Consider the following 26,645-nt stretch of genomic DNA (forward strand, 5'->3'; position numbering starts at 1 on the left):
TACATTCCCACCAACAATGTAGAATGTCCCCCATTTTCCACACCCTCTCCAGCATTTATTATTTGTAGACTTTTTAATGATGGCCATTCTGACTGGTGTGAGGTGATACCTCATTGTTTTTTTTGTGCTTTTTTTGCGTTACGTGGGCCTCTCATTGTTGTGGCCTCTCCCGTTGCGGAGCACAGGCTCTGGACACGCAGGCTCAGCGGCCACGGCTCACAGGCCCAGCCGCTCCGTGGCATGTGGAATCTTCCCGGACCAGGGCATGAACCCGTGTCCCCCGCATCGGCAGGCGGACTCTCAACCACTGCGTCACCAAGGAAGCCCCTACCTCATTGTTTTTTTAAAAAAAACATTTATCTTATTTTCATGGCTGCGCCGGGTCTTAGTTGTGGCACGTGGGATCTCTGTTGCGGCACATGGGATCTTTCGTTGCAGAGTGCAGGCTCTTCGTTGTGGTGAGCGGGCTTCTTATAGTTGTGGTGTGCGCATTTTCTCTTCTCTAGTTGTGGCGCGTGGGCTCCAGAGTGCATGTGCTCTGTAGTTTGCGGCACACGTGCACACTAGTTGAGGCACTCGAGTTCAGTAGTTGTGGCACGTGGGATTAGTTGCCCCGCGGAATGTAGGAGTTTAGTTCCCCGACCAGGGAATCGAACCCACGTCCCCTGCACTGGAAGGCAGACTCTCTACCACTGGACCACCAGGGAAGTCCCCTCATTGTTGTTTTGATTTGCATTTCTCTAATAATTAGTGAAGTTGAGCATCTTTTCATGTGCCTATTGACCACCTGTATGTCTTCTTTGGAGAAATGCCTATTTAGGTCTTCTGCCCATTTTTTGATTGGGTTGTTTATTTTGCTGTTGAGTTGTATGAGCTGTTTGTATAGTTTGGAAATTAAACCCTTGTCAGTTGCATTGCTGCAAATATTCTCTCCCAGTCCATAGGCTGTCTTTTCATTTTGTTTATGGTTTCCTTTGCTGTATAAAAGCTTATAAGTTTGATTAGGTCCCATTTGTTTACTTTTGCTTTTATTTCTATTGCCTTGGGAGACTGACCTAAGAAAAGATTACTATGATTTATGTCAGAGAATGTTTTGCCTATGTTCTCTTTTAGGAGTTTAATGATGTTATGTCTTATATTTAAGTCTTTAAGCCATTTTAAGTTTACTTTTGTGTGGGGTGTGAGGGAGTGTTCCATCTTCATTGATTTACATGTGGCTGTCCAGCTTTCCCAACACCACTTGCTGAAGAGACTGTCTTTTCTCCATTGTATGTTTTTCTCTTCTTTGTTGAAGAATAATTGACAGTAGGTGTGTGGATTTATTTTGGGCTCTCTATTCTGTGCCATTGATCCATATGTCTGCTTTTGTGCCAATACCAGACTGTTTTGATTACGTAGCTTTGTAGTATTGTCTGAAGTCTGAGAAGGTTATGCCTCCAGCTTTGTTCTTTTTCCTCAGGATTGCTTCGGCAATTCTGGGTCTTTTATGGTTCCATACAAATTTTAGGACTACTTGTTTTGGTTTTGTGAAAAATGTCATGAGTAATTTGATAGGGATTGCATTAAATCTGTAGATTGCTTTGGGTAGTATGGCCATTTTAACAATATTAATTCTTCCAATCCAAGAGCATGAGATATCTTTCCATTTCTTTGAATCATCTCCAATTTCCTTTATCAACGTTTTATAGTTTTCAGCATATTCTTTCACCGCCTTGTCAGGTTTATTCCTAAGTATTTTGTTTTATTTTATTTTTTGATGTGATTTTAAAGGGACTGTTTTCTTACTTTCCCCTTCTGATATTTCATTGTTAGTGTAAAGAAAGAAATGCAATGTTAATCGTGTATCCTGCTACCTTGCTGAATTGGTTTATCAGGTCTAATAGTTTCTGTGTGGAGTCTTTAGGGTTTTCTATATCATGTCATCTGCATATAATGACAATTTTACTCAGAGCTCCTTTCCATGTGCTAGATTGGATGCCACCGAATTCATGAATCACTGAATAAAGCCAATAAGAGCTTTTAAATTTACTCAGTTGAATTTTGTTAACAGTTTAAAATCTGCACAAAAGTGAAGTGTCATTAATTTTTCTATATCACACTATTTCCATTTTGAATGATTCAAACTTATATTAAATAAGACTGATGTATTTTATACCCGAGAAAATCTAATGGAAAGGTCATTGCCCAAAACAGCTTTAAGTACATCTAAAGGATACGTGTGTGTATACATGCTTCAAAAATCATAGAGCAATACTTCCCAAAGGGTAGAATGACAGTTCTGCAGGATGTTAACTGGTATTTTGTAGAAAATGAGTTTCATGGTCAAATAAATTTGGGAAATACTGGACTAAACAAAGTTAAAAGGTTTCCTGTGAATTGTGAAGACAAAAAACTCACCTTTCTCCCTAAACATATATTATATATATCATTCATTCATTCACTCATTCATTCATTTTTGTGGATCAAAATATAAAATTCACTTTGAAAAATACTGCTTTTATCAGGATGGCCCTTAGAGCACAAGCTCCCAAGGGTATGAGGGAAAAAAATGGCAAAAGAGAAAAGAGATATATAATTGGACAGCCTGTTAATTTGTATTATTTTAACTTAAGAACTGCTTATTAACACCTTCTTTGAAATGTAATAATTATATACCAATAGAATTATAGCTAATATTTATTGAATATTTGTTATGTGCCAGGCATTATACAAAGTACTTGCTGTACATTTTCTCATTTAATCCTAAAAACAACCCTATGAGTTAGGAACTAGTATCACCAGTTTTACAGGTGAGGAAAATGAGCATTAGTTATAATTCTCTCAGGGTTATACATTTAACAAATGGAAGGAGCTGGGAGCTAAACCTAACTCAATCTGGTTTCCTAGCTCAAGCGCCCTAACCACAATATTATATAAATAGAAACAGTTTTTAAAAAACAGCTTTAAAAAAAATTCAGTCTCTCCTGATAATATTTTAGAAAGTAAGTTGGGACACTTTTCATTATGTCATTTTACAGTGCCTTAAAGAAAAATCTGGTACTACAATCCATGAAGATCCACCAACTAGACTTGTTAGCATCTAAAATTTAAAGCAATTTTATAAATGTTTATAATGGAGTATATACTGGGTTAAAACTGGTGGAATTAGATCTTATGAATTCCTTCTTAAAGAGTACTCCTAACATGATAGAATATCTTTCTAAAAAGTGAAATCTTGGCTTATATACTTAGTTACTGAAAATCAGGGTAATTTCACAGTGCTAAAATAACATACCAAGAATACCTATGCATATAAAATTATTTTTTCCAGTGCTAACACCAAACACAATTTTGGGGGCATAAAAAATTGAATTTACATTTATGTAGAATAATCCCTTACTTGAGCAAAAGTACGTTTAGATTTAGTTATTTTAAAGAGAAATGCTTAAGTATTTCTTCTGTGTATTTGAGTATTGCTGCAAGTCAAATTCTGAGAATCTAGTCTTGTTTGGGCATTTAAATGTCAGCTAACATTTTCCCAATAAACTAGTAACTCAATTTTCTTCAGAAAATATCTAGTTCTGGGGCTTCCCTGGTGGCGCAGTGGTTGAGAGTCCGCCTGCCGATGCAGGGGACGTGGGTTCGTGCCCCGGTCCGGGAAGATCCCACATGCCGCGGAGCGGCTGGGCCAGTGAGCCATGGCCGCTGAGCCTGCGCGTCCGGAGCCTGTGCTCCGTAACGGGAGAGGCCACAACAGTGAGAGGCCCGCGTACCGCAAAAAAGAAAATATCTAGTTCTATTTTCTCGGTGGGTCAAAGTGTTATAAAAAAGAATTCTAAATGGCATCATTTGTATATGTAATATTACCATATATTACCCCAGGAAACAAAAACCAGTATCACAGTTAACAAAAACCACAGCAAGTCACTTTTTTAAAACCACGAGTCAGAATTATGTAAAAATTATATATATAGAGAAACACCAGAGACAATAACCTCAATTTTTAAAAACTTTATACTTAACTGAATGATTCTTTAATATTTTAATGTACGCTTCAGAATGAAAGAAATCTGTAAGTATGTTCTAGTTGAAGTTCTTGGGTTTAAAGTTGAAGAGTAAGTGGAAACTAAGACCATGTCTAGAGATGCCTTTTATTTTTTATAATTTACATGGGGAAGCAGAAAAAAAGCCCTTGACTTCAAGCAGATTTCCTGAGTCCCAGCTCTGTTTTGAGCTAGCTGTAACCTTGTTCAAGTCGCTTAAAACTGCTGACCTCTGCTGTAAAAGGAGGGCGTGAGATGATTTCTAAAATCTATTTTGGCTTTAAAATTCAGTGATTCTAAACAGAGTTTACCAACTTCAAAAGATAGTACAAATATTTACGGAAAATGCACAACTCTTGTAGACAGGTTAAGAAAAACTGCACTACTAAGTTAATCATCAGTGCTTCTTTATTCTTACCCTAACATACGGGAGAGCAGCAAGGGCCAGTAGAGCAGAGTATGACCGTTCTCAAAACTTTTCAGCTTCAGTTTCTTTTTTTGAGGGGTGGGGTGGGGGTAGAATGGGTAATAATAATCAGTAATTAATAAGTAAATAAAAATAAATAAATGAAGGCATGCAAAAGAGAAGAAGCAACAATCACAACTTAACAATATTAACAATTTGCTGAAAGGGTGTCTTGAGTCTTACGTGAACCAAAGGGCAATTTTCTCTATTGAAAAATATGCATGCCTGGCTCTGAGTGTGGTTTTCTGCAGCAACTTTTGCATTTCAGACCAGGCTATAGTTTCCTCATCAATCCAGCTGTGAACTTGCCAAGCTGCTCATAGGCAGCTTTTCCATCTCTTGGAAAACTGGATGACTGCATGAATGAATCCTCTGTTGTCCCAGGCCTCTAACTCCAGCCTGGAGATGGAAAATGCTAATGATCATACCTACGCTGCAGGCTGAAGGTAACGTCGCCCAACAATACACAACATGAGAGAAGGATATGGGCCCCATTTTTACCATTATATTCCAGAAGTCCTGGTGTGGGCAAATGGACCCACTGTTAAGTGGTATAACTTCCTGGCTACATTTGATGGGTCACCAATCTACAAGGCATCTTCAGGTAAGGGTCAGTGGGTAATTCCAAGGGAGGACGGTTAGACTGATCTTCTGATGGTAGAGAAATGCAAGGAAATCTGGCTTCAACTCCAGAGAAAGGGTGTACAAAAAAGAGAAGAAACTGAGGATGATGAACAATATGGGGTCTGAGTCATCTTTACTTGGAGCTGTGCTCAAAGGCCCACCAGTGAGGAGGGCTAATAAAATCTACAGCAGATTATGATATAGCACAGCAGACCACTCAACTATTCCCTCAATTTAGATGCACCAACAACTCTGTTCAAATACTTCAAAAGATGTTACTGAATAGCAACTTACTCTGCCTTTATAAGCTTCTTTTTTCATTCAAAAACCACTTAGTAAATGTCCATTGTGTATCACTGGGAGTAATAAGAGGAGGGCAAGTAATAGTTCCTGCCCTCAGGGAAAGTATGATCCAATAGGTTGGCAGAATATGTACACAAATATAAATCTTGTATCTGAAGATCACTCACCAAAGCTTATCTACTTCCAATACTTCGGCTATTTATGCCTGCTGGCATTTGGAAAATATCTAAACATACAGGAACTGAGGTCCTTTCTTCTCCGCAGGCAGGCTCAGCGATAATCAAGCCTCTGCAGACCCAGCTGGGAGCCGCCTGACTGCTATCTCTCTTGCTAATGCACACTACGGGACCAAAGGACTGTCAAAACAAGCTCTCATCTTAAGAGTACAAGAAGCATCTAGCCCAATGTTAAAATCAATTTCTAAAATATATTTTGAAAATAAAACTCCAGATTTCATTGCTTATTTCTCATTTTTATGTCAGAAATCCTTTCTTTTTGTTCTCCCCATCAACAAGATGGGACTATCCAACATAAACAAGATCTATTAAAATACACAATAATAAAAAGCGCAAATAAACGACATCAACCAGGACAGCTGATTTAAAAAGACAGTAAAAGCGATTATCTCGATAACTATTTAAACAAGTAATCTCCAAAGCTTTTCTAATTTATTCTCACTACAATTCTGTCAGGTAGGAATTAGTACCTTCATTTGATAGGTGAGGAAACTGAAACTTGGGGGGTAAAATGATTTTATTCAAGATATAGTTATTGCAATAAGGATGAAAAATCTTTGACTCTGATCTCCTTATTTTACTTATCCAATCAGCTGTCAAATTCTGTTTATTCTATCTTCATAATTTCTCTTCAATTCACTTCCTCCTGTATATAATCACTGCAACCCCTAATCCAGAACTCCATTATCAACTCCAACCATAAGACCCTTTCCTAACCAGTCTTCCTGCTCCTCTACTATCTTGTACATGCAAGAGATTAATCTTCTGAAGCACAATTCTGCTCACTTCCATTTCCTGCTCAAATACCTTTAATAAAGTGATTTCTCAGCCAGGCATTCAAATGCTCTTCCCAATTTGTACTCTCAAGGGACCTTTCTCCCACCTATTTCCCACTAGTCTCCACCAAGCACCCAAGCTTCAACCAAACAGAAACCCATGCTTTTATTCAAAGACATTTTGATCTTTCCCATCTCTCCAACTTTGCTTTGAGAAATGACTTTCCTAATTCTTCCCACCACCATCTAAACATGTCTGAATTCTAGTCACCCATAATACAAGGCCCAGATCAATGCCATCTTCACAAGGAGCTCACTTCTCTCTCCTCAGACCTCCCATGGCACACCTGTATCTTCTTTCATTGTTTTCCCCAAGAAATATTTACTGAGTAACTATTAAGTGCCAGGTACTATGACAAGTCGGGGAATGCAAAAGAAGCTTACAGTTTAGTTAGGGAGACAGAAGTGAACAAAAAACATCACACCTCGTAAGTTCCACAAAAGGTGGTAGCTCAGAAGTCTACCTGAGCCTAAATGAAGGATACATGAATTTGGCTTTGCCTAGGAAAGTCAAGCAGGGCTTCCCAGCAGAGCTAACACTTGGACTGAGCGGGAAAAGATGCACAAGCATCTGCTCAGAGGACCAGTGCATATATTCACGATCACTTCCATTGAGTTGGAGATGGGGAGTCAGAGTGGCAGACTGGAGAGTAAAGACTTTGAATTCCCCAAGTAGAAAAACAATAACATACCACAAAGGGCTATTTTATGAGCCACAATAAAATAGTGTTTGTGGAATCAAGCTTTCAACTGAAAAGTGTTATACAAATTTAAGATATCATTTATTTATAAATAACAATGCTTCTTATCTACCTTTTGAATTTAATTGGCTACAGGAATTACCAGACTCTTTTTATGAAACATATAAGTAGAAGGTAAAGGTTTAACAGAATAATTTATATGGTTGTCAAATCTAGGTAGGTTTTACAATATACTGCTCTACTTACTGCTCGATCGCTCTCTAAACACACCCCACCTCCCCTGAGAAACACACACCCACACACAACTTCCAAAGGTAAAATGGCTTAAGAGCAGTGGATTCACACTCACAATTAAAATGGACACTTAAAAATGTAAGAAGTATTGGGCTTCCCTGGTGGCACAGTGGTTGAGAGTCCGCCTGCCGATGTAGGCGACACGGGTTCGTGCCCCGGTCCAGGAAGATCCCACATGCCGCAGAGCGGCTGGGCCCATGAGCCATGGCCGCTGAGCCTGTGCTCCGCACCGGGAGAGGCCACAACAGTGAGAGGCCCGCATACCGCAAAAAAAAAAAAAAAAAAAAAGAAGTATCTTCAACCAGAGCTTCCTAATAATTTCCCATTTTATTGTTAGCAACTTCCTAAAATGACAGAACTTGTGTTCTGTTTGCAGGCACAACTCAAGGATTTTCCATTTTCTCCTCAGCACCAATAAATTCACAGTCTATTCATAAGGATTCCTAATCTTATTTCAATACATCTTTAGAAACTCAAATTGGTCAATATAATGCAAAATTATATACTGAATAGTTTCTAATATGGATGAAGAACAGAAGTCTTAACTGTATATATTTATATTAAGGAACAGAGCTCGCCGTTAATACTGTCATTAGAGACACATAATCCAGGAATCTGAAACAATGGGAAAAGGTGGCAATAGGGAAAAAAAGAGAAAGAGAAATAAATGGGCAGTGGTGAGGAGAGGTGCAGTACAAACGACCATGAAGTGATTCAAGGAAGGGACTTCTGGCTCTGATGGCATGAAGAGGTCAGTGAATCCTCTCCTCAAAACAATAAGAAAACTTGTCAGTCATTTCACGGTCCTGGAAATCAATCAGAGGCAGAAAATAAATAGAGAAGTTTCTTGAAAAGTTGCTAGAGCTTTAGAGTAAAACATGAAGGAGTCTACAAACTTATTGCCTGGGCCTACTCCAACTCACTAACCCCACCCTCTAATCCTCAGCTCTTCTGGGAGAGCTCATCAGGATAGGGCTGGGCCACAAAACCCAGCAGCTTTGCTGCCAGAGGGGGCGGACTCCACTTGGGGTACTGGGGTGGGGGGCGCAGTAGAAAACCACAGACTTGTCTGCTAAAGTGGCACACTTGGTGGGAACCTAACAGGGGAAATATAGTTCTTCTAGCTTGAGGCTGTGGTCTGATTGGGGTGAGTGGTGGATCAGCTAGAAATCTGAAGGGAAGATCCTGGAAATGAGAGAATAGTAGAATAACTAGATATGATCTCCTCACATCCCTGGCTGACTGTGAACATATGCAGATGAGGAGGGGAGACACAAAAGGGCCCAACAGAAAGAAAAAGCCAAGGCATACTTGAGAACTGGCTGTACTGTGAAATGCACTTCCCAACCCAAAACCAGATCAGCAGAGGGTGGAAGCTTTCCACACTCCAGGTGCTTAATTAAGCACAACTTATGCCCAAATCACTGGCTGACCAATAGGCTATGGAGACACAGGGGTGACTCCCAGTCAGGCTAAAAAGTAAAAACGAGAATGAAAATCACTAAGCAGACACATCAGTGGCTGCACACCACAGAGGAGCCCACAGTTTAAGTACAGGCAAACTATTTAAAACTCACACATATATACTCACCTACACCTCTCAAAAACAAAAACAAAACCAAAAAACTTTAGAGTTGTTAAAATATATTACTAAAATGTCTAATTTACTAAAAAGTTACAAGACATGCAAAGAAACAGGAAAAGTGTGGCCCCAACTCAAGAAAACAAGCAGTAACTAGAAACGGGCTCTGAGGAGGACTGGATGTTAGAGTCTGCAGGTGACTTCAAAGTAACAATTACAAATGTATTCAAAGAATTAAAGGAAATACGATGACAAGTAAGGAATCTCAATAGAGACACAGAAATCCTAAATGAAAATTCCAGAGTTGAAAAGTACATTAACTAAAATAAAAATTCACTAGATGGGCTTAATAGCCGATTTGATATGGCGGAAAAAAGAAAGAGTAAACTGAAACAGATCAACAGAAATGATCCAATCAAAAGAACGGAAAGAAGACTGAAGAAAAATGAGTAGAACCTTAGATTCTGTTTAGATTCAGCTTAAAAACAAACAAACAAACAGAATCTGAACCTGTGGGGAACAAGCATCCCCATTACTTGTAGCAAAAGTCCCAGGAGGAGGAACAAAAGGAAAGAACAAATATTTGAAAAAATTACGTTCAAAAACTTGCTAATTTTGATGGCAAACAATCTACAGACCTCAAAATCTCAATGCACTCCACGTATGATAAAACAAACAGATTTATCCTAGACATATCAGCGTCAAACTGCTCAAAGCCAAAGACAAACAAAAAAATCTTGAAGACAGCAAGAGAAAAACAACTCATCACATACAGGGGAACAACAACAGGATTAACAACTGACTTCTCATCAGAGGCCAGAGGGCTGAGGAGTTGGGGCAAAAACGTCAACCAAGAATTCTACAGCTAGCCTTCAAAAATGAAGACAAAATAAAGGTATTCTAGGTAAACAAAAACAGAAGATTTGTTTCAAGCAGACCTAGTCTACAGAAATACTAAAAGATGTGCTACCAGCTGAAAGGAAATGACATCGGAAAATAACTCAAATCCATAGGAAGCTAAGAAAATCACTGGAAATGGTAAATTTCTTTAAAAATAGAAGATTTTTAAAGTAGTAACTGTAATACTATAGCACTTCGTATATATATATGAAGTGCTCTCTCTCTCTCTATATATATATATCTATATCTATCTATCTATCTACATATATGACAGTAACAGCACAAAGGATGGTGAGGGATAGAGCTATATTGGATCAAAGCTGCTATATTTTACCAGAATAACACACACACACACACACACACACACACACACACACACACAGCCATCAGCAGGTTGTGATAACTCAAAGATGTAATCCTTGATCAAGAACTAAGAAAATACATAAATAACACAAATAAATAACTAATTTAAAAAATCACAAAAGGATTTAGAAGGTACAGAAAGAATTAACATAAATCAGTAAAGAAGGAACAATAAAGGACATAAGACATATAAAAACAAATAGTAAAATGGCAGACATAAATCCACACACATTAACAACTACATTAAATGTAAATAGACTAAATGCTCTGATAAAAAGGCAATAATTTTCAGACCGGAAAAAGAAGTAAGATCCAGATGTTATGTTTTTTACAAGAGACACATCTTAGATTCAAAGAGTTTGAAACAAAATGAAGGAAAAAGATGTCATGCAAATAGTAATCATGAGAAAGTTCAAGTAGTTATATTAATATCACACGAAATAGACTTAAGACAAGAAATATTAATAGAGACAAAGAGGGACATTTCATATTGATAAAAGGCCCAACTGGTTAGGAACATTCTGTAGGACAGACCACCTACTAAGCCATAAAACAAGTCTCACTAAGTTTAAAAAGACTCAAATCATACAAAGAATATTCTCTGAGCACAAAGGGATTAAAGAAAAAAAACTTGAGACATCCTCAAACATTGGGAAATTAAACAACACACGTCTATGTAAACCAAGATCAAAGAAGAAATCAAAGGAAAAATTTAAAAATATCTTGAACTGAATGAAAATGAAAACACAATATATCACATTTTATGGGATGCAGCTATAGGGAAACTTAAAGGGAAAGGTATAGCTTTAAACACATATTAGAAAGGATAAAATTCTAACATCAATGATCCAACATTGCAAGTCAAGAAGCTAGGAAAATAAAGACCAAATCAAACCCAAAGCAAGTAGAAGGAAGGAAGTAGTAAAGATCAGAACGGAAATCAGTGACATATAAACACAACAGATTTTTGAAAAGGTCAATGAAATCAAAAGCTGGTTTTCTGGAACAAGCTGCAAAATCAATAAACCTTAGCTAGACTGACCAAGAAAAAAAGAAGACATAATTACCAAAATCAAGAATGAAAGAGGGGATATCACTACAGACGCTAAAGAAATGACAGAAAATGGGATTATTATTATGAGTAACTTTATACCAAAAGAATAATTAAGATGAAATAGAAAAATTCCTAGAGAAACATCAATTACCAAAATTGACTTAAAAAGAAATAGAAAATAGAAAAAAGAAAAGACTGATAACTAGTTAAGAAATAGACTTAGTCATTAAAATACCTTGATAAAGCCTCTGATTTATGTATTTTATTCTTTTTTCTTCTTTTCCAGCAGTTCTGTTAAGTCTGTGAGTTCATAATCATTTGAAGTGATCTGTATGATGTGATACACACCTATTGTTAATTTATGACACTTCCTTTACCTGCTTACTAAGTAGTAAGAGATGAAGTCAAAGAGGTAGGCTGGGGCCAGGGATTAGTAAACCAAGTACAGAGTCTGGATTTTATTCTGTTAGGAAACCATTAGAGTCCAGCAGGAAATTAGCATTATTTTCATTAAAAAAAAAAAAAGTATCTTGGCTGCTATGTGATAAGTTAGGCAACAGTAATATAGAAAATAAGTGAAGAGGTTTGGACTAGAGTGGTGACGATGATGATAAACACCTCACGTGTATTAAACTCTTTTAAGTCTCCTAAAAGCCACTTGAAATAGGTGCTATTCATTTTACAGATGAGCAAGCCAAGGCAGAGAGATTAAATAACTGGCCAAAGGTCATACTGCTAAGTAGGAGTCACATTAGGACTCAGGCCCAAAAACTCTGGCAGAAGTGCTGAGCTCTTAATCATGCACACTTAAGACTATGGTCTTAGGATGAAGAGAAAGAGGCTGAAGTTAAGAAAATGTTCTAGAGTTATGGGGACCAAGACTTGCTAATGGACTGGATGTAGAGATGAAGGAAATAAAGAAATAATGACTCGTAGGTTTTGCCTGAGCAACTAGGTGAATTCAGTAGTATAATTATACAACAGAGAGAGCATATGAAATAGGAGGGAAAGGGGTCCTAGGACTCAGCCCTGGAGCACCACAACGTTTAAAAGCTGAACAGAGAAAGAGGAACCAACAAAAGAGACCAAGAAAGAGCTTCTAGTGCTTAGGAGGGAAACAGGGAGCGTCATGAAAGCCAACAACTAAGTATTTCAAGGAGGAGGGGGGAGGCAATGTGTAGAATGCTGCTGACAGATTCTGTACGATGAGGACAGAGAAGGGACCATGAGATTCCGCAAAACGAAGGTTACCTGTGAAGCTGAAAAGAGCAGCATCCTGCTAAGTTAACTCCCATCACTGTACTTACCTTGTTGTACTGTCTGTCCCATCTCTAGACTGTAAGCTCCTGGGCAATGACCGTGAGTTTTATGCTAAATCCTTATCTTCTAATTACAATGCTTAGAGTAGAACTGAAATTACATAAGCGCTATGTAATGTAATGTAAATGCAAAACTATTTCAAAGGGTTTTCTGGTGTGATGATTAAAAAGAAGATTTCAATACGACCAACGACGACAACACGCCGCCTTCTGCTCGCCACCTCATCACTCACATACCGTCAGAGATCCGTTCTGTGTGCTGGGTGAGTTGCTGCTCTGCTCCCCGTGGGCTTGCGTGCTTCCATAGAGGGTCAGGTTATGCTCACTGGTCTGGCCGGCATAGTCCTGAGTGTGTGGCACTCCGTATTCTGTGGGAATCCCATTTTGCGGAGGTGGTGGAAATGGGATGGTAGTAAAAGGCTGAACCATTGCGTCAGGAGTTGTTGTTGGCTCCTGGTTACCCTAGAACAAATAGAGAAAGAGAAAATAAGGAGAAAAATTGACTTTAAATTCTCATCATATAATTATTTTTAAGGTGAGTGAACAAAATTCCCTGAATATTCTCTCATTGCTCAGGTAAAATGGAACACTTACTTACTGCCTCAGGATTAGGGGAAATACTGCTATATGTATACTTATAGGTGTATGTATGGAGACACACAAACACACCCAACTTCGGTCTATTTGTGGTTTTTAGACAGGTCCGTGATCATATTAAAGTTGACTAGTTGCCAAAAGGCCAAAGATCTTCCTTTACACCAAAAAATTTTAAATGCCGGAAAGTTCTCACAGAAGATAAATTACAAGAGTTGAAATTCATTTGGACCATTAGTATTTTCTTTAGAACACTCTCTATCCCTTTAGTGATTCTTACGGGAAAACAAATCAATTTCACTAAATTACAATTCATAGCAATAGGCAGAATGACAGTATAAATTAAATTCTCAAAACCAGACAATATAGACCTCTAGATTTTAAGAACACAGAGTTCAGCAGAAAGCATCTTATTAAAAAAATTAACCTTTGGATTTCAAGGTAGAGATTTATTTAAGTCTTGGCTACTAGGTTAATAAAAAATAAACCAACAAAAAACCCTTTCCTTAAATTAGAAATAGACAAAAAAATTCCCCAGACAAAAAAATTTGAGTTTCTCATAATTACTGCTAGCATTACAAGGCTAGCAGGATACCTCTCCACATGACATCCATTCCCAGATGTTTACCTGGGATCCAGCGTGATACATGCAATATCACTAAAGAACATACAGTAACTACAGGAAATTGTTAGAAGCCATTTTGGCTCCACAGCCCCTGTCTTACTTCTGTTCAGTCTAAGTTCAGATACAAAAGAGGAGTTTAAACCTTGTGTAAGAGATTTCATAAAGCCCTTTCTTCTCAACAACTGACCTCCTGACCTCCCATTCTATTCCAAAAAAGGCAGAGCCCTTATTTTACTAAAGATATACAAGTCTGCAAAGTCTGGAGCCACTGTTCTTCTGGAAGTAGTTGGCAGAGATGGTCAAATGCTTAAAAATGTTAGCACTTTGATAGGTTTCCCATCCCCCTATATTTTATTTATTATTATTATTTTTTGCGGTACGCGGGCCTCTCACTGTTGCGGCCTCTCCCGTTGCAGAGCACAGGCTCCGGACGCGCAGGCTCAGCGGCCATGGCTCACGGGCCCAGCCGCTCCGCGGCATGTGGGATCTTCCCGGACCGGGGCACGAACCCGTGTCACCTGCATCGGCAGGCGGACTCTCAACCACTGCGCCACCAGGGAAGCCCCCCCCCTATATTTTAGATATCAAATCATTAGGGATCAAAGAAAATCCTCCGAGTCATGAGCATCACTTCCTTCAAACCAGGAAGTAATTATTCTTCTTTCTTTCTCACTCCCGGTTATCCTTTCTCCCCCTCAATTTAAGAAGGGATTCTCTACCCACTGAGGGTTGCAGGAAACTGAACTTCCAGCAGCACTGTCTAAACATCATCCCAGGTTTTCAACATTAACTTAATGGCCATTAAACTCATACTGTCGCAAACAAAATGAATCCAAAACTGGAGAAAGATCTCACAATATTTTTAAAGGAAGGTTCAACCATCATTACGACAATCTGCATAAAATAAAACAACAAATGTACAAAGGCTGTTATAAATAGAGAAATATATAATCATAGATTGTAAAGCTGGATATTCTTAAGATGACCATGCATCCCAAACCCCACAAACACAATCAAAATCTCAGCAGGTATTTTTGCATAAATTGACAAGCTGTTATTAAAATTTATACAGAAATGCAAAGGACCTAGAATAGTCACAACAATTCTGAAAAAGAACACAAACTACCTGAGTTCAAGACTTATAAAGTGATGGTAATCAAAACAGTGTGGTACTGGCTTAAAGACAGACAATAGATAAATGAGATAAAAAAGAATCCAGAGACAGACATAAACATTTACAGCGCCTATTTAGGCATCAAGTCAATTCAATGGGCGGAAGGAAAGACTTTTTAATAAGTGAAAAACTGAATACCCAATGGAAAAAAATAAACCTCAACTCTCAACCTGCATATGCAAAAAAAAAATTAAAATATAACTACTAAAACTATGAAAATATAAGAAATATTAGGAATATTACTGCGGTGGGGAGGATTCTTAAGTAGGATAGGAAACCTACAAACCAGAAAAAAAAGAAAAAGATTTGGTTACGGAAGTTAGGAAGGAAAGAAGAGAGGATGGGAAGGAGGGGAAGATTTTAAAGTCAAAAGAAAAACCAACTGGAGAAAATAGCTGCAAAGGTAAGACAGACACACTGGTTACCATCACTAAGTCAAGAGTAAGTTATTCAAACTGACGAGAAACACACAAATCAACAAAAAAAGAGGCAAAGAATATAACTGAACAATTCACAGAAGATGAAATACAAATGGCTGTATGATAAAAGTGCTTAATCTCATTAACAAATTGAAATACATATTAACCATAAGTCCAATTTTTTGTAATCAAATCACAAAAATATTAAGAACTTTTACTGACATATAATTGACATATACATTTAGCTCTCCACATCTATGGGTTCTGCAGCATGGATTCAAATGACCACAGATTGAAAAATATTAGGAAAAAAAATTCCAGAAAGTAAAACTTGAATTTGCCATAGTCCAGCTATTAAATTGTATTTACAACTATTTACAGAGCATTTACATTGTCTTAGGTATTATAAGTAATCTAGACATGATTTAAAGTATATGGGAGGATGTGCACAGGTTATATGTAAATACTATGCCATTTATACAAAGGACTTGAGCATCCGTGGATTTTGGTATCTGCAGTGGGTCCTGGAACCAATCCCCTGTGGATACGGAGGGACAATTCTATAATAAACTGCAGCTATTTATTCATAGTGTACAATTTGGTAAGTTCTGAAATACATATGTACACTCATGAAATCATCAGCACAATCAAAACAGTGAACATATCTCTCCAAAATCCCCCAAAGTTTCCTCGTGCTCCTAATAAGTACATATTACTTTTGTAATAAAGCCTACAAAGTATTTTTTATATAAAAGAGAATGATGAAAAATGAAAAATGTAACCAGTAAGAGGAAGCGGAAGCTTCATACGCTGAAGCACTGAATTATTGTGCTGTTCTTAAGAAAATGGTAGTGACATTATCTAGAGACAAAAATTCTTGTCTTTCAAGTTATACAGCATCAAAATTCAGGCTGTCTCTGGTATCTAAGAATCACGTCTACATGGTACTAAGGATTGCTTTACATAAAAATCCTTCCCTTTATTTAGTTCTTAAAAATTATGCTAGCAAGACCTTAAATTTTTACCTATAATTTTTCAGGGAAAAAATCATTCTTGTCACTCATCACTAAATAAGTTCTTTTCATGATCTCAAGGTCAGGGTATTGTAAATGATTTCTCCTTAGCTATTCTGGGCGTCCTAAGAAGGAAATAAAATAATTCTCTTCCTTCTCTTTCAAATTATTCAGTGCTACCTACCTACCTACCCACCCACCCACCCACATGAAGCACACTGCTTCAGAAGACCTCACGGGATTTGCTGGCCTCAGGACAGATACGAAAGAGAAAATTCCATTTCAGGTGGGTTGGTGAATGAAGGTGAATAAGAGCACCAAAGGTGTCCATAGATCTACACTCCAACTCTAGGCATAAATATACTCTTAGAGACACAGGACGGGTCTACGAAATAACACACCAAAGCTAAAAGACACTGTTGCCCAGCTATGATGAACACAGCAAAGGGGATTTCTAATGCTCCGACTGTGCTCCTCTTTCTCTTCTCTTTCACCGCAGCCTCCATTCTCCACCTCAGCCCTGCTGGGGACGCTGCTCTGGCACACAAAGCACAATATTAACTCTCCCGCAGAGGCAGTCTTGATAAAGCTGGCTCAGTCAACTGAATAAACATGTCAATTAGCAGTGGGAGATGGGGGAAGGAAGGTCAAACCTTCTTCTAGGATCCACGTGTGGCCTTGGCACTATGTGTTTCAAAGAAATGCAAGACAGGCAGAGGCTGAACTATTTCTCCCCCGCAAAAAGGAAAATGCAAACCTCTGTTAGGAGGTCAAGAAGAAATTCTTGGTAGTTTATTTTGTTACACACAGGAATTTTTTTTTAAATGTTAAAAAACACTATGTTTATATACTATAGGAATGAAATTCGGATAGGAGTGATTTTGCATTTAGCTCATACACTCTGCAATGTCTAAAAATTTCCCCAGGCATACATTATTATAATTTAAAAATGTTATATGGTTTTCAGACTTCTATTAAATTTCCAGGCTATATTCCAAAGTTATAAGTTCAAATCTACTGTATAGCACAGGGAACGCTACTCAATGCTCTGTGTGATCTAAACGGGAAGGAAATCCAAAAAGGAGGGGATATATGTATATGTATAGCTGATTCACTTTGCTGTACAGTAGAAACTAACACAACATTGTAAAGCAAGTATACTCCAATAAAAATTAATTAAAAAACAAACAAACAAACAAACAACAAAAAAACAAAGTTACAAGTTCAAGAGAGAAGCACTACAGCTCACGGACAAACTATGAGAGATAAAAGTCCACATGATTATTTCTAGGCAAGGATTTACCTCTAAGTTTATATGAAAATGTTTTAATGTCACAGGCTAAGCAGTTTAAGTATATCTCATCTGAGAAAATGAATTAACTTTTTCTTGTAGCCCACAAAACTAGACACAATTTCTCTTTCTCCTAATTTAGTAAGTCTATTAACTTTCTTGTCCACAAGATTAAAAAATAGACAATAGGGAGTACTATGCAAATAAAATTTCTACCTTGCCTAACAAGAATCTAATAAAGATTTATCTACAACTCCTTTCTTCCCTAGAAAATAAATTAAGATTTTATGTGAAAGATGAGAGGAAAAATAAACTACAGTTACCTTTTAGTTCTTATCAGTGTATCCGATTAAAATGAAAATGCTCTGAAAGAAGGACTGTTTTTTATTCTGCCCTGTATCCCTCATGGTGCCCAGGGCAGTCCTGTGCCACAGGTATCCCAGGGTTTGTAGACTTGTACACCTCCCTCACATCTCTGCTCAAATGTCAACTCCCCGACCACTCCATTTAAAACTTCAACCCCTATTTCTCCCTATCCCCTCATAACAACAATAATTTTTTTTTCAATAAAGCAGAACATGTAAGATGGTGTCCCCATTGTGTGGAAACCTAACTGTGAGGACAGAAAGAGCAGAATGCATCCAATCCTCCTACTATCCACATGAATTCACTACAGGGATTGGCAGGAAATTATAAACAAAGACATTCTTTGGTTAACTGCCTTTCCAGAAGCAACATAATTTACAACTATACTAAAAAGTCAGATTTTCCAAATTTCAGAAAAACCTACCTACATTTCTAACTCTCTGGTTGAAAAAGTAAGAAGACACAAATGAGTGAGAAGACTATTTTTCTAAAGTTATTATTATTATTTTTTTTGCAGTACACGGGCCTCTCACTGTTGTGGCCTCTCCCGTTGCGGAGCACAGGCTCCGGACGCGCAGGCTCAGCGGCCATGGCTCACGGGCCCAGCAGCTCCGCGGCATGTGGGATCTTCCTGGACCGGGGCACGAACCCGTGTCCCCTGCATCGGCAGGCGGACTCTCAACCACTGAGCCACCAGGGAAGCCCTAAAGTTATTTTTAAATGACTGGAAAAAAAAACCTCTGAAGAGAGCTACATGAAACAGACAAATCCGGGTTATATTTGATATTTCAGTAATCCTTCAACAAACCAATTCAATACTCTGCCATCTCACTGTCATTATATTATCTACACAAAAGTTTAAGGAGAGAAATTAAATATTGAGAGGACGAAAACAGTATTTTATTTCACACAGAATGCAGGCCACTGCAACTCAACGATTTTAGTGATGCCGTTTTTGAGTAAGGTTCAAGATGATAACCATGCAGGAAAGGACCGTGTAAATTATGAAGACATAATAATTTTTGAAAATGTATTATTTGCCAATGCAAACAAATTTGTTTATTCCACTACTTTCACATTACCTAAAATATTATCAAATCCATCTGAGACCCAACAAATTTCGTATTTCACAAAGGGCAATGCTGGAGTGTATGGTTAGAAGATCATTTGAATCCTAGCTCTGCCACTTACCATAGCTGTAAACATTTAAACATGTTACTACCTACTTTCTCTGTGCTCCAGTTTCTTAATCTGTAAAATAGCAATGTTAATGCCATTATACTGTTGTGAAGAACCGGTAACATTAAGCGATTAAAACCCTAGACTCTCAATAAAAGTTGTTCTCAACCACTACAAGCACCAGGTAGACTGCAGGGCCAACCTTCCACAACTTAGTAAAGTATTAAAATCCTACTGAATGTCACTGTAATGAACGTCACGTGAAATTAAAAAACAACAACCCTTAATGACCATGTATTTGTGGGAACAATATTTAAGAAAACAAACTACAGGGACTCCCTGGTGGTCCAGTGGTTAAGACTCCGTGCTTCCAATGCAGGGCATGCAGGTTCTATCCCTGGTCGGGGAACTAAGATCCCACATGCCACTCAGCATGGCCAAAAAAATAAAAAAGAAAAGAGAAAGAAAAACTACAGATATACAAAACTTATTACAGTGATAGAGAAACCAACTAGCAAAGAAGAAAAATCCACTGAAGAAGTTTCTAGAATGATCAACTAGCTGGAAGAGATATTTGAAATTCCATTTCAATTCTAAGACATGTACTAAATAACTACTGTGGGTACATAGCTGTTTTAGGCACTGAAGACATTATAACAGAAGTTAAAAATTTGCCTCTTAGGAGTTTACAATCACATTAGGGAGGCTACTGTAAACGTGTGCAAAATTTCAATACAATTCAGAACAATACGTATGTACCACATAGGTGACACAAACCGAGGTTCACTACTGCCTACTAAACACATTCTAAACTCCTCTAGACCCTCTCTCACCTGTATTAGCAGCTTATATTCAATGAATGCTTCTTAGGTGTCTGGCAATATTCTAAGCACTTTATATATATTAACTCATTTAATTCTCACAACCCTAAAAGGTAGGTATTTTACATTATTCTCCTTTTACTGATAAAGAAATTGACATTTTCAAAGGTTAATAAGTATCTTATCCAAAACCACTCAGCTAACCACTCAAATCCAAATCTAAGCCAATTCCACAGCTGATGTTGCTAGTCACTACTCCTTGTGGCAGCTCCAGTGGGGTCCTCAACCATTTTTCCCCAGTCATATCATACACAACTCCTAACTATAATTCTGTATTGCAATGAATTTAGAATATTCCCTAACTATGGTGCTTTCCCAAATCACAGCCAGGCTGCAACAGTAGGGATCCGTGTCTTTCCCCCATGCTATATCCTCTATCATGAATATTCATTATACTAAAAAACTCAGCAACTCAAGTAATCTCTTCTCCATGAAGCCATCCTTAGAGAAGAAGGATGGTAGAAAGCAGGAGTCAGCACACGTTTTCTATGAAGGACCAGACAGAAATGTTTTAGGCCTTCTGGACTGTATGGTCTCTGATGCAACTCCTCTGCTGTTAGTAGATAACAGCCGTAGGTAACACATAAACGAATGAGCGTGGCTGTGTTCCAGGAAAACCTCATTCACTGACACTGAAATATTATTCCTCTTTTGATTTTTTTCTTAACCATTTTAAAATGTGAGAATGTCATGAGCCTTACAAAAGCAGGCAGTGGGCCTGACTTGGCCTGCAGGCCATAGTTTGTTGACGCCAGGTATAAAAGAAAGAGATTACGCTTTAGACCCAAATAAACGTGGGATCGAACCCTGACTCTGGGACCTCTTAGTTGTGTGACTTTGGACAAGAAACTAAGCCTCAGTTTTGTCAACTATAAAATGGACATAACAGAATTTACTGTGAGGTTGAAGTGAAATTAAAAAATCAAAAGTACCTAACTAGTACAGTGTCTAATAATAGCGGACCTTCAGGTAGTGTTTGCATTTGCCCTTTCCAGTTTGAAATAATTCCTCCACTCCTATATTCTCATAGCATTTAGCATGCACTACTAACACGTACATGACATTTAAATTCAAAGCCTTATATTTAACATACCTAGATACGTGTCTCATCTCTCCTATTAGATTAAAAGCTTCATTATAATGAGTGGGGTCAGTTTTGTACAATGTAGAATCAAATATGGTGCCTAATAAATATTAAGTGTTACCATTTTTTAAATAAAGGAAGATTAAGATGGAAAGTCACATATATGCGCACTGCAGTGAACTGCTTTGTTTGGCTACAGTAGAGAGCGCCATGAGGGATAATACATAATGAAACAAATGTTATCTTGGGTTGACATCAAGTGGGAGAAGAGTGTTAGGGAAGGAAGACAGAACTCGTAGAATATTATTAGTAACGAAAGGAATCAACATTTATGTGCTTGTGCTTTAGATACGTGGTTGTGCAAATATAGGAGTTAGGGATGATGTCCTTCTCCTTTAAATCACATGGAGTAACAGAGGCGATACGTTATCTATAGTCTTCTGGTGTTCAATGTGAAATACACTAAATGTTTTAATTCTATATTCAAACGTACTATCACAGTAAATGGGTCCCGTCAAACAGGAGAAATGTATAACCCAAGGACCAAGATTCAACCCTTTTATCAGTCAATCTCCCACAGCAATCCCAAAACTTCAACAATCACCCACCTAGGAGAGTGACTTCCAACTATTTTTTAGGTCCAACCATGCCCTTTCTCCCAAGCTTTCATGGGAGGTAAAGTAAAAAGAAGAAAGAGTATGAGCCTGAAGAACAGACCTTGGTTCAAATCCCAACTATACCTCCTACCAGATATGGATGAATTACCTCAACCCTTTCTAGCCTGTTTCTTCATCTGCAAACCGGGTTTTCTATTTAGAGAGTTGTTGTGAAGATTGTTCACATGAGAACAAGTGAAACTCTTTATCTGGGGCCCAGCTTCCCAGCTGATTAGGTCCAGGTCTTCTGGGTGCCCATTTCCCACCCATCTCGGGTCCTTCCGCTCTCAGCATCCCACTAACATTACAAACTCTGTATGTCGAAAAACTGAATCTGTTACGTTCTTTTTCTTATTTCTGCTGATGAGTTAACCACCTTTCCAGTCAACTAGACTTACTTGGAACCTCTCCATTATCCTTTGTGATATTTTGCTCTGTGTACTGAGTATCCCAATACCCAAATCAGTTAGATACTGATGATTTTTTTTTTTTTTGCGGTACGCGGGCCTCTCACTGTTGTGACCTCTCCCGTTGCGGAACACAGGCTCCGGACGCACAGGCTCTGCGGCCATGGCTCACGGGCCCAGCCGCTCCGCGGCATGTGGGGTCTCCCCGGACCGGGGCACAAACCCATGTCCCCTGCATCGGCAGGCGGACTCTCAACCACTGCGCCACCAGGGAAGCCCGATACTGATGATTTTAACTACTATTTCTCGGCAGTGAAGAACCATCAAAATAGGGGAATAGCAGAAGCACAGCTCATATAATAACAGTATGTGGAATGTACTAGAGGGGGGGACAACCAGGAGGCTTTTGTAACATATTGGAGAAGACAGGTGGGCCTAGGCAAATGTAGTGGGGCAAAGGAAACTGAATCAAGAGATGCTGCGTGGCGGAATTACAAGCATTTGGCAACCAACCAGTCACAGGGAACGAGGAGGAATAGGATGATTTTTTTTTTTTAAGATTTACAGCTGCAGACTCACTATTCAGGACTATTAAGCCATTCATCTTTATCAATACTTCAAAGAGAAGTTTTTTTGATTATTTACAAGTCACACTGGGGTAAATGAGTCTGCTTTATTGTTTCTTAAGCATATTCTCTGTTTTTACTGAATTATTCTGAGTATTATTTGAATCGATTATTTACTCACATTTAAACATTTACAACATGCTAGTCTTTAACATGGCAGGGAGGGGAGGCAAAATGGCAAAAATAAGATTTTGCTTTTGTAGGACCAAATTTTAAAAGGCGAGAAAGGCACATAAACTAATAATTATATCAATGTTATTTGTGCTACAAATAAAGCTAAGCATAAAGTACTATAAGAAAGGCCCAAAATATAATTGCCTTCATTTTCCTAGGATAAAGTCTGTGTAATCTTAAGGACAGAAAGGTATTTTTGTTTGTTTGTAATCTTGAGTCTCACTTATATACCTAATCCGCTGTTGTGCTACAAACCACAGGCTGCAAATCCTATCTTAACAGAAAAGTTTCCCAATTCTCACATTATATCTATGCTCAGAATAGATCACCGATAGAAACAGATCAATATTAATTTTATTCAAACCATCACAAAAAGAATCATTTAGTTTTTTTAGATAGAGCATCTTCTCACAAGTTTATCATTGCCAATGTCACTAATCGTTTTCCTAACGCTATAGATAAATGGACATTAATTCTCTAGGTTTGTAACAGAGGAAAAATATTTTTGCCTCAAGTATTTTATAAATTATATTATTTTTATCCCCTGCGAATTGCTCAGATAGGCTCAGATTTCAAGCTCTACTTGCTTTTGTAAAAAACTTTACAAAAAGCTCTCAGTTGACAATACCTAAGAAAAGGCCTGTCATTCTTCTCAGTTCTTCTACTAAAAGCAGTGACTTCTGCCCAGACGTCTGTGACCAAAGGGAAAAAAGAGCTATAAAACTATTAATACAGAAAGATAAGAACAGAACATTGGATTTAAGATGATCTAGAATCAATTGAAATAATTTTAAACAACTCTGTAGAAGAATGATAGACCAAGAAGAAAACCTAGAGAAATAAAGTGCATGAATAAACGCGTACAAAGACAAAACAATGCCAGTTTACTAGGCATAAAGTGAAATTCATTCTAGATTCTTAATTTACCTACATGCTTAAATTTAACAGTGACAAAAGTTAGACTAAAGTAAATAATGTATTTTCTCTTTTACAGTGAATATAAATTATACCCAGAGCCATAAGATGTCAGATAATCTGTAGGTAAGTTAGAATTTGGGAGGGAAAACCTATACATGAAGCTTCCATGTAGCCTCCAGTTTTTATGTTCAGGTTGAATTCTAACAGTTCATTTTTCATTTGGTTGTCTGTAGCTTAGTAGATGGCCAGGATCCCAAGGAAACTCACAAAAACAGATTTAATGATTATATGATAATGACTATAGTAATAAAAGGTCAATCACCAACTGAAATATTCATTTTACAGGAAAGTACTTCTGATTCCAAAAAAGGAATCCAGGGACACATCTATTCCTGCTGCAGTCTCAACAATAAGATCACCAACCCCATGCGGTAGGGACCCAGCCCCTCACACCCACAAACCCATCTTTTACCTGGTTCCTTGAAAGCAGAGATTCCCATATTTTATTGTTCATAACAACCACTCTGGGGACATATTTTTAAAAAATCACTACCCTTTCCCCACAGATTATGTTTCAGTGCATTGGAGTAGGAGCCTGGTACTACTCACTACTCCAGTAGGTGGTTTGGGTACCACGCTGAGAAACACTGCTTTAGTGGCTTTGGCTGGCAGAATGGGAGAGAATTATGGTGGTGGCAGGTGCCTCCAGAAAATACCCAGAAGCATCTACACCTCTAGAAGAAGGGAAGAGACTAGGGAGAGAGTAAGCTATGAGAAGAAGGTAATAGTGGCCATAAATGTAGATCACCTGAAAGTAGAGAATTACCTTATATGGAACCCACAGATAAGAGAATAAACACCAGTTTTTGTTTGTTTTTTAATGTAAACCTACTGAAATGCAAGCCTAACAATGGGTCCTTCTTTTTAGAGTGGATATAACTGAGGAACAAGGACACAAAGTTTTGAGAGTGCTACAGCCACATGAAGGGGAGACGGAGTGTAGGAGGGGACGGAGAGCAATTTTAAGCTCTTGCAAACAGATGATAAATAAAAATAAAACAGGAAATACAATATACTTTACCTTCATGCTTAGACTAAAAATCAATTACAGGATCTGGTACTAGTACAATACTAAGGAAGGTACACAGTCTTGGCCAACAAGAATATTGCAAACATACTACCAAATCACTTGTCTTAAAAATACACACACACACACACACACACACACACATCCCTCTTTCAAATTACTCGAGAGAAAAGCCAGCCTGACCTCTCCCCTGAGGCTGCGTTCTGCCATCTCAAAGCAATAAATATTTAAACAGAAAAAATAAATATTTCAGAACAAAGTCATTCAAACCCCATGTCTATTAGGTTAAAAATGACAAGCGCTGTAACAGTCTTAATGTCTCCAACCTCTTAAGAGCTCTTTCTTCCAATCTCCTTAAAGCAGTATTTAGAACCTCAAACATCCCATGAATCTTGTCTTCCACCGGCAACAAGAGACCACAAGAGATACTCCGGGTCAGCTACCTGCTTCCTTGGAAATGAAAGGTCCTTACACACAATTAATGGTTGGCTGTCTATTCTAGTCAATGTAATTGGTGATTTCTACAATGCATGGATGATTATACTTTTTCTCAACCAAACTTTTCACTACAATTTAAATTAATTTACTCTTTATTGTGTCTTCCTGGGCAATTAAGTTTGCATCTTCTCTAGATGTTAAACTGGAATATCCTTGAAAATAGCCACAACTCAGGTTCAGAATAAAACATTAGCAAGATTTTGTAGTGTGCCCTGAATAATAAATAGTTAATCATTCTTTACAGATTTTTGCATTGGGTATTCTATTATAGTCTACTTTAAAATGAGAAATTCGGGGCTTCCCTGGTGGTGCAGTGGTTGAGAGTCTGCCTGCCGATGCAGGGGACACGGGTTCGTGCCCCGGTCCGGGAAGACCCCACATGCGGCGGAGCAGCTGTGCCCGTGAGCCATGGCCGCTGAGCCTGCGCGTCCGGAGCCTGTGTTCTGCAACGGGAGAGGCCACAACAGTGAGAGGCCCACGTGCCACAAAAAAAAAAAAAAGAGCAATTCGTATGATATATATATATATAGTAACAGACAAAATTTTTCCCTATACCCTTCCCAGGACAAAATGGCATTTTGTCTGCAACCATAGGTAACATGATGGTTTACTTTTCCTCTATTCATTTCACAAGTAAAGCCCCTAAGTAGATCAGGGACTGAATCATATACTTCTTTATTGTAGCTTCCTCACCAAATGATAAGCGCATTGTAATCGATCTTTAGAAAATACATGCTAAATTGAATTAACCAGGTAGTTGAATATCTGCTTCTGAAGCAGTCGGCAAAAACGATAGGGACCTTTCTCTCAATAGCTTTAGGAACTCTGCTGAAAGCTCACTACAATATAACCAGTCATAAATATTTACTATTAAATAAATAAATATATATATATTAATTGAAAAGCTACATGTGAGAGTCCATGTTAGGTACCGTGGGAAATGAAAAGGAAAA

At 38.1% G+C, this 26,645-nt stretch overlaps 1 protein-coding gene across 33 annotated transcripts in view; it reads right to left on the reverse strand.

Moving 5' to 3' along the window:
* The window catches only part of RBFOX2 (RNA binding fox-1 homolog 2), a 261,734-nt gene that overhangs the window by 51,427 nt on the left and 183,662 nt on the right, over positions 1–26,645 (reverse strand). For all 33 annotated transcript variants that reach the window (XR_007470231.1, XM_049694669.1, XM_049694668.1 and 30 more), the window contains one exon: positions 12,938–13,162. Coding sequence is in view for 32 of the 33 variants with exons in the window: in XM_049694669.1 (XP_049550626.1) it covers positions 12,938–13,162 (225 nt within the window). In the remaining variant the exon portion in view is untranslated. The remainder of the gene's footprint in view (positions 1–12,937; positions 13,163–26,645) is intronic.

This window comes from Orcinus orca, chromosome 11 (assembly GCF_937001465.1).
Source record: "Orcinus orca chromosome 11, mOrcOrc1.1, whole genome shotgun sequence".
Lineage (NCBI taxonomy): Eukaryota > Metazoa > Chordata > Mammalia > Artiodactyla > Delphinidae > Orcinus > Orcinus orca.